At 34.9% G+C, this 18,122-nt stretch overlaps 1 protein-coding gene across 1 annotated transcript in view; it reads left to right on the top strand.

The window, feature by feature from the left end:
• The window catches only part of LOC149548451 (retinal-binding protein), a 103,117-nt gene that overhangs the window by 51,006 nt on the left and 33,989 nt on the right, over nucleotides 1-18,122 (top strand). The window contains exons 9-10 of the mRNA XM_089792519.1: nucleotides 15,577-15,639; nucleotides 16,749-16,800. Coding sequence (XP_089648645.1) covers nucleotides 15,577-15,639; nucleotides 16,749-16,800 — 115 coding nt within the window. The remainder of the gene's footprint in view (nucleotides 1-15,576; nucleotides 15,640-16,748; nucleotides 16,801-18,122) is intronic.

Genomic DNA, 18,122 nt, shown 5'->3' with positions numbered 1-18,122 from the left:
TCAGGTTGTAGGTAAAGAACATCATGTTTGCAAATTGGTAAAATCTCTCTATGGCCTCAATTAGGCAGCCCATGCATGGTATATCAAGATCGATAAGTACTTGATTGATCAAGAGTTTTAGTGCAAGCCTTCAGACTCTAATATGTATGTGAAGCATGCTAGTGGTGAGATTCTTGTTCTTGTCATCTGTGTTGATGATTTGATCATTACTGGTAGTGCAACACATTTGGTTGAGTAGGTCAAATAGAATTTGCACTAGACATTTGACATGACAGATTTGGGACTTCTCCGTTATTGCCTTGGTCTAGAGGTTTGGCTGATAGATATTTCTATCTTCACACCTCAGTCAAAGTATGCCACAAGTTTGTTGGAGAAATTTTGGATGCATGCTTGCAAATCAACATCTACACGTATGGAGAGAGGACTAAAACTTTCAGCCAAACCTGATTCATTGAAGGAGAATGAATCAACATTTAGGCAACTAGTGGGCAACCTTATCCATCTCACTGCCACTAGACTTTATATCGGCTATGTTGTGATTTACATTTATCGCTTCATGACAACATCAAAAGCTGACCTTTAGGTTGCTACGAAGCATGTGTTGAGATATGTGAAGGGCACTTTTGATTTTGACATTTTGTATGTAAGAAGTAAAGGTCTTCAACCCATTGGTTATTTAGACTTAGATTGGGCAATTATTTTGACGATAAAACGTCTATAGTCACATGGACCAAAAAGAAGTAACCAACAATAGCATTCTCTTTGTTAAGGCAACTTGTGAACAATTTGGCTTAGTCAAATGCTTGTATGCATGCACATGCCTCAGGTAGGACCTTCATCTTGGTAATTAGGGAGTTTTAAAGGTAGCGAAGAACCCATAAATAGACAAAGCATGTTGACCTTCATTGTCACTACATCCAAAAGCTTGTTGAAGATGGATTTGTGATGTTGTTGTATGTATCCACTGGGGACAACACTATAGACATATTAAGCAAGTCTCTTAGTTGGGAAAAGTTTGTCAAGTTTATGGGGTAACTTGGTGTAGTGGGTAGAATGACCATTAGGGGTGGTTATTAGAATATTTTGTCTCCTAGGTTCTTGTTCTTTTTAGCTTGTTATTCTAGAATCTAAGTTAATGGTTAGTTAGACTTTATTTTTGTCTTATTTGTACTACTTTTAGATGTTGTCTTTGTTTAGACATCTTTGCCCTTTAGTTAATGCTTTTTATGGTGTAAATGCTATTTGTCTGTGTGATTTGTTAGAACTCACTACAATCATTCTATTTTTGTTAAAGTTTCATATACCATATGTGTCAATCCCCACCATACTTACCAGAAATGAGAAACGAGAAACGTGACAGCAACAAAAACGTGACGAGAAATAAATTTTTTAAGGTTGTGTAAAAGAAACGATATATATATATATATATATATATATATATATATATATATAATCTTAGGTCATATATAACTTGCATGTTTCTTTCACGCACATATGCTTTCAACTTATATATATGCATGTAAGTTTTATATACAATATCTTAATTATTAACTTGAATACAAATATTTACACACATTGAAGTCTAAACTTCATATTTAAAACTAATTGTTTAATTAATTTTTTAACTACAACTTCAAAATAAGAATTCTTATTTATTAAACTACAATCATAATAAATACAACTTTAGTATTTAACTAAATGCATAATAAAAGTAAAACTTCAGTTGTATGCAGCGGGCAGGATGAGTGTGCAATAAAACTGATCGCAAAGTAATTGAACTCCTGAAATTAAAGAAAAAAACAACAGATCAAACAAATTAGAAATATTAATTTTTTATTGACCAGAAAGGGTGTTTCATGACGGGAAACCTATTTCATCCGTTCAAACAGGAAATGAGGCTTCCCCGTATATATATATATATATATATATATATATATATATATATAATGATAAATTTTTATCTTAACTTTCAATTTAATTTACCTATCTTTATCTTCAAACTAACAATTTAATATTAAAAAATAATTTATTATCTCAACTTTGAGTTTAATTTACCTATTATAAAACTGACAGCTTGTTACTTTAGTTTATTTATAATGGAATTTAAATTTACATTAAAGTCGCAGCCCCCTAAACTAGTGATCAAACATAATGCAACACGCACAATTTATGGAGATAAACACAAGTTTACTTAAATTTTTTTTTTTTGAAATTGCATGTCATACAAATATAAAAACATTGCAGAAATTTCTTAGAAATGACAGAGAAATTGCTGTTTTGGAAGGAGAAACCGGTTTAGGCCGTTGAAACGCGAAATGCAGCCTAAATGTTACGTTTTTGGTAACTAAGATCCCCATAGGTGCCTCTGTCCTAAGACGGATTCCTGTATTGTGTACTATCTATAGTCATAGGATGGTCTCATTGTTCGTCCTTCTTACATCTCTTGTCACTGGTCTCATTCCCTTAGGAACCCCCTTGGTTCCTTTAGAGTTGGCTCCCATTGGGTTTGTGTAGACACTGATCATTAGTTGGACAAAATTGACAGAGTTTGCCGACTGTACACCCTCAATGAGGTTGAGATGAGGAACACTTCATCTTCTGCTACCCTATTTAGTACGAGCTAAGGAGAAGGTTCTATTGCCTTTTTAGAGAGACCTGGTCCCTCTCCACCTTTTTCAGGTTTATTGGTTAGAGATACTTTGTTCTCTACCCACATGAGTCCTTTAGACTTTAGGATCAACCACTTCAGTATGACCCATGTCTTTAGTCTTGGCAACTCATTGCCTCCTCCAAGTTTCCCCATACATGTGGCACTGAAAGGAACTTGTCTTCTCCTTGTCAACCTATGTCTGTGAATCCCGCAGAGGCTACACATAGCGGTCTACCTCTTCCAGTTGGACTCACAACATCCAATGCCAACGTTCTTCTACTTATCCTTCACTCTTGGGGTTCTTTTCCACCGCTCTAGTTTCTAAGTTTTGGTGGGGGTTTGGGGTTCCTTGTTTGCTCCTATTGCCTTGTTGTTGTCTTTGCTTTTGTTTTTGTCATTCTTTTCTTTGGTCACTGTTTGGTGATCTTGTTGAGGGCTTGCCTGCTTGTTTGTGCTCTCTAGTTCTATTGACCCATTTGTGGTCACTTGTTGAACATTAATAAATTCATCTTTTTCCTATCTTTATCTTAAAGAACTTGAAGAGATTTTCCCTCTTAAAAGATTTATCTTTATTTGCTCCTTGAGATGGTGTAGATATATTTGTGGGAGTTATCAAAGAGAGGGGTAGGGCGAGGAGCCTTTGCAACCCTTATCACTCTATGGGCAACACTATCCTAGATTTTAGGGTTTCCATCAAAGAGAACCAAAGCTAGAGAAATTCATTTCACTTGATATAATATCACTATTATTGACTAGAGCTCTTTGCTTATTTTGAGAATTCTTTTTTTTATTTTGCAAATTAGGACAATTCATCTCATCCTTTCCACCAAGTCCAGTTACTTTGTAAAAAGCAATTTTACAATGCAGTTGAAATTCAATGAAGTAGGGACATCCTTTAGAGTGGTCCAAAGAAATTTAACCTCTATTATTAATGTGTTGGAGAAAAGATTTGATATCATCAATTTAAGAACTTCTTTGAAAGGCTTGAGCAATTGAGGTATCAAGGACCATATACTAGGGGCATATGAGAGACTTATATCCATATTGGGGATGACTAATCAACTCTTGTAGTTGCACAATGGGTCCCTGTTTTTCATTGGAAGTGTGCATGCGCTACCATAGTTCTAATGAAAATATTTTTGTTCATATTAACAGGGCTACAACATCACACATAGTTTAGGCTTGCAAAGATGTAATCCCCAATTACCAGAATGTCAAGGTGGGGGCTCTACCCTCACTGATTTTACAAGTCCTGAATATGGACCACATCTATTCTATAGTGGCTTCCAAGGATCTATATTACTGCGGTGATGCAGGTGTGGACCCCACCTGCACCAGGTCTATAGTTAGCGGCTCAAGTGGGGGGTTGGGTGTGTTAATGATTGGTAGCTTCAGTTGGATAAACATATAAGAAAATACTAATTTAGATATATATGCATATATATATTATATATGAGATATAATTTATATCTGTTCATTATATATGAGATATAAATTATATATCTAAACATTATTATATTAGAGAAATTAATATAATGATTAATGGAAAATATAAATATATATAAAAGTAAAACTACAACTATAATTAAATTGTCATTATATTAATGAATAGACATGTCCCTTCATGGGACATGTCTCTTCTTGGTTTATTCTCCATATAAATGGAAGAGATCATTGCATTTGGAAAACACATACCTAATAGGAAGTGATCAATACATTTGCAGCGATCCAAAAATAATAAGATGGTATCAGAATTGGGTTGCAAATGTAAGAGAACAATTACCATACATATATCTTAATGAACTCGTGTCAAAAGGATGGTACACCATAGTGTTTTACAATTCAAGGTCATTAAAAAAATATGGCAATGTAATAAAGGAAACACGATCAATGATGTTGATTGGTATCAAACTACAATCCCGATCTGATGGAAAGATAAGGGGCTCGATATAGTTTCTTACCATGAACAAAAAAATGTTTTAGGCTCAGCGTGGTGTGTTGTGTAGAAAGATCCCTACAGATAAAAAATTGCAGATTGTGGAGAAAGATCACTGCGGATAGAAAATTGCAAATGGGTGATGGAAGATCTAGTGCAAATTCAAAGGATGCAGAGGTTAAAATTTAATATATTTGAACTAGCAAAGAACCTGAGATCAACAACTCAATGGGTACATCAAACATTCTTAAGTTTGTAGAGTACGTGAGTACCGACGTCCAGTAGGAGATCAACCCCTAATTTTTCACTTACGATTGTTTTTGGATTCCTGTTTCATGAGGATTGACGAGGCAATTGAGGATGTGGGTAGAGGAGACATGTATAGAACCCAAGGAATAGCATAGCAGAGATGCTAGGGATAGGACAATTGGTGCCCACGGGAATGTCTAGTGTAAGATACATGTTCATACAAATCTTCCCACCAAGAGGATGAAGTGAGAAGACATTAAGTGCACGTTATATGGAAAACAAGACGCACTGTAATATTGGGATAGTAGAAGACTCCTTCGAAGGACGAGATCGTTAATGTGGCCAAAGATCCTAACATGGGAGGTATAGACTTTGGACCCCACTCATAATATTAAATAAGGAATCTCATAATCATAGTTAGTTATTTGATAAGGAAATAATATTGTTGAAAAATATAGATTAAAGTATATATTTCAATTAGATATTTATCTATATTATATTGGAATGATCTTATTATGCAAAATTATTTATTGTGCTATATTAGTCTCTCTTTTAGTTGTGTATTTCTATATAAGCTAGTTTCCTTGATCTTTTCTTCTAAGGATGTTCTTGCAAGAAAATAATATCAGATTCAGAGGGAGTTTGATACTTCATTAGAGACAACATTGGATGAGGAGCTTAGAAGATTGGTATAGAGGGAGTCTGAAAATCCATGTGTGATATTGCATAATTTTGATGGGCCTACCCCCTTGGTATATCATGAGGAAGTGACGACTTTCAAATGATTATTACTTGTATTTGTAGTAGTTATTGAAAGGTGACAATCTTTTAATAACTTATTCTATTGTGATAGACATCTTATGATGGCTGAAACAGATCATGATAGATAACATCTTGCATGGTGGATTAAGTTCCATTAAGTTCCTTAAACATGCCATGGTAAGTATCATTGAGGATATATGTGCACATACCTGATGAACATTTTTTGAGTACTTGGTGAATGTCATGTGACTTGACATTTATGAGGCCATTACTCTTAATATCATTTCTTAGAGTATTTGGTGAATGTCACTTGACACATTCAGGAGGCCATTACTCTTGATATAATGAGATGATATCTAAATCGTGGATATTTTCTGATTAAAGATATTCTTAAAACTTGCCATTCCTAATTTTACATTGAGGTAATATCTTGTGTTTATCCTCCCTAACTAAGAGGAAGTGATAATGTTTGGTAGCTTTAGTCGGATAAACATATAAGACAATAATAATGTAGATATATATACATATATATATTTATTATATATGAGATATAAGGTATATATATATATGTTCATTATATATGAGATATAAATTATACATCTAAGTATTATTATACTAGAGAAATTAATATAATGATTAATGATATTTATATAACTATAATTAAATTGTCATTATATTAATGAATAGACATGTCCCTTCATGGGACATGTCTCTTCTTGATTATTCTCCATATAAATGGAAGAGGTCATTGCATTTGGAAAACACATACCTAACATGCAGTGCTTAGTACATTTGTAGCGATCAAAAATTAATAATAGGGTGTTAGCTATAGAAGCAGGGCTAGAGTGCCAACACAGGAACCACTATCCTATTCAGATAAGCCCTGAAAATACACTTCCTCACTTTCAAAACATTCTCTGTAAAAACTCCCTTTGTATAGTAACAAATAATATATGGCCCTTTTTAAATCATTCTGCACACATATGGATCTTAATTTCTTATCCCACACCAAGACAACACAGTCATCAAAAAATTGATGGGAAGTAAGGTTCCATTATACAAGCAAAGAAATCCCAACATTTTTAACCTTTGTTCTTCCTTATCAATTGCTTGTCATGCCCAAAAATCAAGGCAAAAACACACCAACATTTTTTTTAAAAGATAACAACTAAGTTTAATATATACTAGCATTGAATACGTTGCAGAAAGATGACGACATGATATAGTTAGATTCGAGTCACAAGGTTTAGGCAACAATTGAATTCCGATTACATTTCATGAGGATGTAGAGTTAGTATCCAAACATATTGCACTGGTTCTAAACCATAAGTTAGAGTGCTATAGAAACACTCAGTTTTGGTTGACTAAGTTCGATTAATCAAACCCTAGGTTCATTATTACGAAGGTATGCCATCAAGTTCGAGAAGCATTATGGTGTGCAAGACCTTAAGTGGCATTCGAGATAGTTAGGTTTAGCTTTAGTAGAGTTAGGATCACAAGTTTCACCTTTTGTCATGAGGGTGGGAACACATCGCTTCATGGCCACATTTGGGGTTTTAACCCTAGTTAATGGTTTGATAAACCTTAGCTAACCATATGAACTTACACATCATTTAATTTGATCAATAACATTAATTACACTAGGTTTTATCTGATACCAAACACTTGTTACATTTTACTAGGTCAAATCCCCTAGAGGAACTAATCTACACTTAAAAGGTAACCTAACAATATATTAGTGTAACCCGGGTGTGCGACGCACCTAGTGTGGGTGCGTCACGCACTTGAGTACCCCCCGGCTAAAATTGTGCCGCCGCACCTCTGCCGCAGTGGTTGAGCACTTGAGTGGGATGCGAGACCCTGGTGCGTGGCGGGTGCGTGGGTGCGGGGGTACTCCCAAGGTGCTCGCAAGGTACGACCGGTTGAATTGCTGAAAAATTTGGAATTTTTTGTTTTTTGCATTTTTTTAGATTTGTTTTTATGCATGCTAACCCTAATTGGGTGTGGGTCCCACGTGTTCTATTTGAAGGTTTAATAAGACCAATAGACCTTATTTTCATTTCATCGTTTCATTTCATTGTTTTGGAGTAGCAAGGAGCTAAGTGAGCAAAAGAGTTTGGAAGAGTTTGTGAGAGCTTAGTGGGTGATTTTGCAAGGGATTGCAAGATCAAGAGGAGCAAGAGGAGCAAGAAGATTTGATTTGGCAAGTGTCTCCTCAAGTTCAAGGTAGGTTTTTTTATTTTACAACTTTTTTAATTTTAGAAATCAATTTGTAATTTTTAAATTTAGCATTTAAATTTACTTTCAAGTTTCAACTTTAAATTTTTGAATGTTTCATTCTTGAATCTTGTTGATAGTTATATTATTTTTATTATGTATATTAATTTTTTTATTGTTCTTAAAATAAAAATAAAAAAATATGCTAAAACATATTTAGTATTTAGTTATTTTTACTTGGGCTGAAATGTATCATGATCATTTTTATAATTTTATTTTCATTTTGTGAAATGTAGTTTTATAAATGACATCTAGATCCAGCCAAAGTGGAGAAGACATAGAAATTTAATGAGGCAAGTGCATCTGATTATGAGCTTGAGCCTGAGCCTAAGGGAAGTGATCATGGGGCTAATGTAGATGATCAATTTGAGGAAGAGCCTCCTTATGTTGCACTAGTGGTGCCTTTTATCGATTGCCCCTTAGAGATTTTGGCAAAGTATGCTAGGGGTCCTTATGATACATAGTCCTCTCTAAAACAGTTTGCTATGAAAATTACACGCTCTATACCTTCAAGTGGTGGCACACATAAATGAAAGTGTAATATATGTGGCGCAGAATGGTTTGGCAGCATTACAAGAGTTAATTCACACACCTTTTTTTGACTGGCTATGGCGTGAACCCATGTATATTCTTGTCAAATCCTGAGAATGTGAAATACAAGATTGAAGTGAACAAATTATGGGGCATTCCTGACGATATTGATGCTCCAGTGCCTAGATCATTTTCTGCTAGGCAACAGGTATAGGGTATACAATAGTTACAGGGGCAGCAAGATACATTTACTCGTATCTTGCATTGGAGAGCAGGGACTGTCACCTACACCATCCTTTTCCTCACCTACACACAGTTCAACAGGGGATAGCAGTAGGGGGAAACAGAAAGCAACTACAAGTCGTAGTGGTAGTAATCCCATTGCTCATTTATTTAACATGCACGCAAGGGACTGGTTAGATTATGTTGTTGGTGATTTCTTCTTTTCCAATGGCATCCTTACACATGTGGCTCGATCTCCCTATTTTGTGAGGATGATATCCATGGCAGTGAATGAGGGAGAGCCATCATATGTGCCACCAGGTGACCACAAGTTGAGGACCACAGTGTTAAATAGAGCCTATGACAAGGTTGGGATCTTGATGGAGTAGATGAAACCATGTTGGATGGATTTAGGCTACAGCATTATCATAGATGGGTGGACAGACATTAGTCATCGTCCACTCATCAACATTATGGTTACATGCACTGAGGGCTCATACTTTTTGAGGGCAGTTGATTGTTCAGGGCATCGTAAAGATGCTGATTTTCAGTTCCATGTGCTTAGGGAAGTCATTGAGGAGGTTGGGCCACAAAATGTGGTCCAAGTTGTGACAGATGTAACACGTGTGCAAAGCGGCAGGGGGGCTTGTTGAGGCAGCCTATAGGCATATTTGGTGGACTCCATTTTGTGTTCATGCCATGAACAATGCACTCAAAGACATGGGGAAAATAGAGTGGATTAGAAAGGTGGTTAATGATGGGAAGAGGTGCAGATGTTTATCTGCAATCACCATACATCACATGCACTTTTTAGGAGCTTCGCAAAGAAGCAGTTCTTGAAACTAGTTGAGACTAGTACACATCATATTATATTCTCTTGGAGAGAATGATTGAGTTGCAAGAGCCATTGCAACTCATGGTTATGACACAAGAATGGAATCAATGGCCTGAGTCCAGAACAAAGCAGGGGAAGAGGGTAAAGGAGACAGTGAAGAGTAATCAGTTTTGGAGTGACGCAAAATATATAGTCTCCATCATTACTCCAGTGTTTCAGGTGATTAGATATGGAGATGCAGATTCACCTAGCCTTGGAGAGGTTTATGAGTGCATTGATTCCATGCTTGGGCAGATGAGGGCTGTTGTGCGTGAGAAAGACCCCACTCTAGCATTCTATACGGAGCACATTGAGCCTATCATTCACCGCAGTTGGGAGAGTTGAACACTCCTTTGCACATGGCTACCAATGCATTGAACCCGAAGTGTTACATACCTAAGCCTGGTAGAGTCACACCACTTCAGGATGATGAGGTGAAGAATGGGTTCTTTCAATGCATTGCTAGGATGTATGATACTGAGACTGCTAGTGAGATTCAAGTAATCCTTAAATCTTGATTTAGTGCTCTAAACTCTTTATAATTATAAGTTCTTTTAATTGTTACTTATAACTTTATTTAAGTTATTTTAATATTATGTTGTAAACTTGTAACTTGTAAGATTCTCAGATATTGCAAAGGTGGATCTCAAAAATATGGCACAAGAGAATCCCATTTTGTGATGGAAATGTCATGGGTCACAGAAGTCAAAGATCACCTCACTAGCCATCTGACTGCTTTCTCAAGTGTGTAATTTGGAATCCCACCCTTTTATAATCTTAACTTTAAGAGTTTTACTTTTTTGATTTTAATTTATGATTCATCGATTCAATGATTTACCATTTATCATTTGTTACAAATTGTATGAACGTACGTTTGTAAATTGTAACTTTCAATTTTTTTATCTCAGGTGTCTAGCTCCTCAACTGTAGAGAGGAACTGGTCCACCTATAGCTTCATTCACTCTGTCAAGAGGAACAAACTTACCTCTAAGAGAGCGGAGAAGTTTTTTGTTGTACATTGTTTCTTGCGGCTCAAAGATCGCAAGACACGTGAGTACAAGGACAGCCTTGCAGCACGATGGGATGTGGAGCCAGAGGATCCAACTTAGATTGATGAGGATGACGATGTAGCAGAAGCCAATGAAGGGCTAGTTGATGTTTCTTTAGAGGATCCGAATCTTACCCACGAGTCTAGTAGTTCCAGTGATGAGGACTTCGGTATAGGGGATGGTTAGAGAGCACTTGGGATGATTCCATTCTCATTATTGACATTTTGTTGTTTTGTTGATTGTATTCACTTTGATATGGCTATGATACATTATTTCATTTCACTATTTCATGCTACTCGGCTCATTGTCATCATGAGCATCTTTATGATATATGATATTCATATTTGAACAATGAATTTTGAATCTCGCATCTTGAACTAAGTAAATTTGTTAAATGGTCATTGGTAATGGTTATGAAGTTTCAAGTTTCAAGTTTGAACTTATGATTTGTGAATCGCATTTCAATTTTCTCTATTCAACTATATTTGGTATGTTATATAATATAATATATATTGAAGTATCATTTCATAATTAGCATTTTCAGTCATATATTATTATATATACTATGCAACCCCTTCCTCGCCTCCCCCCCTCCGCACCCCTGCCGTCCCCCACCGTCCCCAAATTGAAGCCCTTTTTTACCACCCCCGGAACTCGTTCGGATGTCCCCCCACACCACCGCACCCCTGTGCCGGTGTAACATTGCAATATATTAATACTTGAGTTCAATTATTAGCATAACCTAATAGAACTAAATACAACATTAATCATTCATCATTAAATCAGATATCACATTAAAATCATCGCCTACCAAAACTCCAATCAACTACCAAGTAGTCTATGCAATCAATCCTTCGTATAACACATCTTGACCTTTAATAATGAACTTCCCATTAACAACCTTCCAATTAGAAATTCTTATTAAATTTAAATGCCTAAATTTTAATACCAAATTCATCACATATATTAATTACTAAAACAAAAATGATTAACATTAATTCCTACTAACTATTCCTATTACTACATGCTAATATCCTTTTCCTAGCACTAGCTATTTAAAAATAACTTTATTTAATTAACCAAAATCCTTCCATAAACCAAGCTTCACTTAAAACTTACTCCATTTTAATAATTCTTCACCATATAATTACAATTCTAAACAGTTATTAACAAATAATAATACTATCCTAACAACTCTCTAAATTCTAACCTACCCCAGCCCCTATGGCCACTTGGCCACTTTCCCCACTCCCCTAAGCACAAGAAGCGCTCCCCAAGGCCTGACAAGGACTAAGTGCGCTGCCCAAGTCTCTGCCCAAGTCTTACAGGACTTGGCAGCATGCCAGTCCTTGTAAGGTACGCTTGGGAAACAAGGAAGATATTGCAAAGGAGTTGGGAATAAGGTAAGGAAGAAAAAGGTGAAACTTTATCATGTTTTTTTGAATTCCAACCTTGCTCCAGCCTAAGTCAACGCTCATGACGGATGTCCAAGCACACATGGCAGAGGGGAGAGTGATGTGGTGTGCTGGAGTGGGCTAGCATGTGATGGGAGGTAGTTGGAATTAATTGCAAAAGTATTTTAGGTGAGTTTGAAGGTAATGCATATCATCCTTTTATGCTTTCTCTGCTTGTTTTCAACTCATGCAATAAAACCAGCGTGAGTTTAGGATTGCTTGAGGATGATTGGTGGGCGTGGGTTCCACACGTCCCCTCTACTTACTTCCTTTGATGTTTTTTATTTTATTTAGTTGCCTTAAAGGCATTTTCAAATGGATTTATGTCTCTTAAAGTGCTTTAGTTGAACACGATATTTGTCCATGTGGGTATTATATGTCAATATTTTATTGACTGTTGAAAGTTGGAAATTTGTATGGGAGCAATTTAGTTTCCTCCCATACAATTTCCAGAGACTTGTAGGGGGTCTCTTTGGGAGGGAATTTTAATGAAATTTCCTAATGAATAAAAAGCTCAGTTGGGTATTTTCCAATTTTCATAGTATTGTTAATAGGTTTATTTCCAATAATTTAGGGGGTGATTATAGGTAGTTTACATGCATTTCAATATGGGATTTAATCTATTGATTTATCATTTAGTTTGCTTGGTGAAATTTAGGTGCAACTATAGAATAATATATAAATTTGCACATTGAACTTAAATCAAGAACTTAAGGATATGTATACACATTTCATTTTGATTTCTTCATGCAATACCATGACTTTGCAATAATCAAATCCCTTTTTATTCATGATTGAAATCCACGATTACAAGAGGATAAATTATGGCATGAACTAACTTTTGATACTATGCTTATTCAAATGCATTTAGAAGCAAGACATGAAGTGAAATAAATTTGAATCTTATCACAATACTATACACCTTGTTCATAAAATAATCTCTTTTCTTCTTATTGAAAATGAAATCTACAACATTGAATACATTTAATAGATCACAATGGAGTTATGAATTCTTTCCTTCAACACATAAATACAATGATACAACAAGAAAGGTGTGACAATAGAGAAGCCTCCAACACAAGGTGACTCAAGAACACCATCCAGAAATCCTAGTTTTCTCCATCTTTCGAATCCATCCCAAATCTGCAAATACACATAACATACCATGGAGAGCTCACCTCCCAACCTAGGCCTCAAGGAGGCCACCCACCGAGCTATGAGAAACCATAGCCAGTCGGGTGACATTAAAATCCAATCCACAACACAATAAAACACAACATAAACACCCATCCAAGGTATTCACAAATGGGTTTCACCTTGAACCGATGGCAAGGGGTGAAAGTGGAACATTTATGTAGGAGATGCCAATGAAGAACATACAAAAAAAAGCCTCTTCTAAGGTCAAATTTCACATACAACTTCCATTCTCATTCCTCCTTATCTCCCCCAAACAAGATCATTATGCATTTGTAAGCAAGGGCATTTATTACAACTAGAGATTTACAAGCACATACTAATCTATTGAAAAACAAGAACAAGTATCCATGGCAATGGAGATCACCAACCTTCATAGTGTGTTATGGGAAAATGATGTTTGAGAAGAGCCCTTTTTCCCTTGTTGCTCCAATTCCAAAACCTAATTTCGTGTGAACACCCACGAACTTCTCCAGGGGCATCTAAAAGGACCTCTAAATCCCACCCACCTAATAACAATAAATTCAGAATTGACCCTAAGTCCTTTGACCATCATCATGTCCCCTATCATAAATACAAGATTGGGAATGAGTGTGGGTTTGGGGAAGGTCAAGAGGTCATCCAATTTTCGCAACAATTGAAAAGTGGAACATTTAGAGGGTCACTAAAATCACCAGGGGGTTCTAGTAGTGTTAAAAAGGTCCCCAACCCATACCCCTAACACTTAGGCACTTAAATTTCTCTAGATTTGGCCTCTAGGACCGCTTTTTGGCCTCTAGAAGTGACTAGAAAATTTAAATTCAAATAAATTAATTGGCGAGACTTTACAAGTTAACTCTAATCAAGGGGGATTTAATTAGGCTCCTAATAGTCAATTAGGTTAAGGGTTACATTGCCAACCCTAGTAGACATGTCAATTTACACATGCACATAACAAGTGTCAAGTGACACTATAAAAATCACATTACATAAACATTTGACATGTCACTAAAAACATGATGAAATAACCTAATACATCCATACGGATTACAGTCACGAATTAAATCACTTGACAACGAGGTTCAAATCTCTTCATTAGATTCAACCTTGGTTTTTACAGTTTGCACATAGGGCTTACTATTGTTTCTCTGATAAATTTCCATAGTAACTTTCCTGCACACTCAATTCGAATATTAGTAGTTAGATAAAATCACATGTATATAATAACCAAATTGCATAATCAATTGATTGAAGCATATTAGATCTCATTTTAATAAACTTTTACATTTCTGCACCTGATCATAACTGATTGCATAATTGAAATACCATAACATATTTATCAATTCGAATTAAATTACTGAAATAATCATCAGAATGCATGCATATACCTAAATCATCATAATTAAAGCATACTGAAGTAATCATCACATGACATAAAGCATACTGATAAATGTATAGTCCATCGAATATAATGTCTCAAAATATCGAATCATAATGTATCAAAATAAGTTAATCAGCTGAGTTATGATGGGTCAGGATGAGGCCCCACAACTCTTTACATAGCATCATTAGGGATTAGCTTCAATGATACACGATCCTTACCCTTTTTAGCTTTTGCCAGTTGGGATCATTCATTTTCTACAAATGTGGCACCTTTTCAAATATCAACTTTATTATATAGAACAAATGAATTACTCTAAGATTTATCTGCATTGTTGCTAACCTCAACTGCAACTCCTTAACTTCACTGCTGGGATGGAACATACACTCACATTGAAAGAAATCTGTGCACTGCTATTGCACTCACCCACTCTCTGCAGGAAAATAAAGGGAAACCTGGAAAAAGAAGCTTAACAATCTTGACCAAACTTGGACAGCCTGAAACCTAATCAACCAACAAAAGGAAGCCTAATAACCTCAATCTGATAACAAAAGTAGCTCAACCAAAATTAGCAAACATCATAAACAAATAAATGAAGGACAACACAAATGCATGACAATAGACATCAAGAAAACTGAAGTTTGAAGGAAAAGGATTATTTTTGAAAATTTCTAATTTTTGTTATTGTTCATTATACCAATGCTTTTATATATATAGCTTAGTTGTGTGAGCAAAATATTTGTACAGATTTATCAAAGTTAAATTTCATTTTATTTTTAGTGCTTACAATATCATTGGATATTGTTGCCATATTCTGCGCATGAAATTACTCAACCATCTTTACTGAATTTACTCTTTATCGTCTGATGCTTGGTTTATTTTTAATGAATTTTAGTGCTTATAATATCATTGGATATTGTTGCCATATTCTGCGCATGAAATTACTCAACCATCTTTACTGAATTTACTCTTAATCATCTGATGCTTTGTTTGTTTTTAATGAATTTTCTTTTATCAGGGAGGTCTTTAAGAATTCTCCATTTTTAATATCAGCAGAAGAGGCTGGAGCTAGAGAACCAATGTACGTGAGATGGACTTTTAATCTCTTTTGTAGATATCAATACTCTATTACTTTGTCTTGCATATATATTTTTTCTATTGAAGACAGAAAATGCAAACGGTTAGTTATAGCAACATCCATTTAGCACCTGGTGGCTATTTCATGAAATATATAATGCATAATTTAGATTTGAGTACCATACAAACAGTCCAGTAGGATACTTAAGAATAAATATATTTTTAATATCCTTAATAATCTACGTTGTTGGAATGAGATCGTCTACACTGTAGATGACCTGATGTTGTACAGCTTTCGTTTTAAGGTTTGTCGATGCCCATCATCTGAAGGATAAATTCAGCAGAAAATACACTAGATATCAGGTGGATTATATTTGAAGGATGATGAGATGATAATTCTGGCATGACAAATGTGTCTCAGATGAAAATCTTGTTTCCGTCTATCCCCCTTACCAATAACAGAGTAAGCTGGTTTATATGAACACATATATCCTTATGAAGCCAACTCTTCCAGTTCCTAATATTAACAGTATAATTTATAAAACTTATTAGCAATGAATAGAGAAAATGGGATCATATTTTTGATGAACAGATTTTTTTTTGGATTAGATGTAAATTTAGTTTATAATTGCATCGGACCTCTACACATATAGATCTTGGAATGAAGAAGTATGAAGCTTTTGAACAAGGAGCACACTTATTTTTTTATGTTCATCATAGATTTTGGTGTTTATCTATGAATTAAATCAGTGAAGAAATTATGTACACACATATTTATATCCATATGCTTGATAATCTGCTCATGATTAACAGAGTAAATATATCATCAATAATTAAATTGTGATCATGATTAATGTAGACTATTTATATTGAATCAAGCGTGTTTTGAGCACTTTTTAAAATCCATTTGAGTACAATATATGTATGGGGGATAAAATATGTCATAATAACTAAAAGAATTACATTTTTGGGGAAGCAAACATTGTTAAGTGAATAAGATAAAGCCATTTTCCAGATGTATTACAAACATGACTTGCTGTTATATAATTTAGTATTTAATTTTTTAATAATTTCATCTAGATTAATGCTGAGAGCTTCATGTTGTCTCTGCAGCCAATGCGATGATTTCAAGGAAACAACAATTCCTGCAGGAAAGACACATGAGGTACATTCTTGGATTTAGATCAATGAACCTAATTAGTCATTAAGCTATACCCCTGGGAAGAATAAGTTGTAAAAACCATCCTTCTCTCATGTATTCACATCTAGATTTACAGAAACATCTAGAACCTCATTTAAGTAACAATTCAAAATCTTTCAAACCTTGATACAGTTGAGGATGGCAGTACACTATCGTTTCCCTGAACATTAGCAAAAGCTTTACACTTATTTTTTGTAGCTATATATTTGATTTAATTTTTGTCAATTCAAATATCTCAGCATCAGACACTGGTTTTCTATAACAAGCAACTTGTACCGGATAAAACAGACAATGGAAAATGGGAAACATTTACAATTCTTTTTCTAATGAGATACTACATTTTTGATACGTGGTTTTAGAACAATGCCCTCAATTTTGAGAGGACATTATAAGGGAACAAAAGAAACTCTTAAAGCAATTGAGAGAAGAGATAAGGTTTGGAAAAGTGAGGCACAAAACATAAAAATGATAGCATGACTATATCAAGGAGAATCAATTCAAGAAAATCAGACTAAAGCATTCATTCCCATGCTCCCTAAGGCCTAGATGTTTGAGTATTCTGGAAAGCAGTATGCAGAAGCTCATAATTTAAAGCAGGTTTATTTTGTGCATGCATTGCTTTGAATGATTAGCCTCAAATACAGAGACAAGGATGAACCAGACAACTATTATAAACATGAAAAATAAAAGTATGCGTAGGAATATGCAGTAAAGTTTTAATTGAGCAATTCCAAATCAGATTTTCCCAGAAAACTAGTATCTATGAAAAAGTATAAATAGGAATATGTAGTAAAGTTTTAATTGAGCAATTCAAATCAGTTTTTTTCAGAATATTAGTATCTGCATAACTATGCCTGAAATGTACAATATTTCATAGATTGTTTGGCCTCTTCATATCACAAGTATATGCCGAAACTGGTTCGGAGTACTATTTGCTGCTGCAACACCATTTCAGGAACAAGTCTTATAAAAAACTGAAGATAAACTGTTCATTAACCTTGTTGCCTGTTAATGATCAAACGAAGCCACACAACAATGAAATTTTAGTACATTTTTGTTAATACAAATTTAACTTCTCTCCTCTAAGATCATTTAGAATTGAATAGTTTGAAAATTTAGTCGGAATCCATTGATAGAAAGAAGCCACATGTGCACCCACCTAAACAGAGGAATGGATGCATGAATATAGGACAGGTGGGCATGCAGAAATGAGATAATGAGACAGATAGACATAAGTACACGGATAGATAGTTGAAATGATAGATGGAGCTATCTATAGATTGATA

Source organism: Cupressus sempervirens, chromosome 7 (genome assembly GCF_028749045.1).
Source record: "Cupressus sempervirens isolate cs-2001-9-10 chromosome 7, ASM2874904v1, whole genome shotgun sequence".
Lineage (NCBI taxonomy): Eukaryota > Viridiplantae > Streptophyta > Pinopsida > Cupressales > Cupressaceae > Cupressus > Cupressus sempervirens.
Note: the sequence above shows the minus strand (reverse complement) of the source record. Positions and strands in the feature narration are given on the sequence as shown.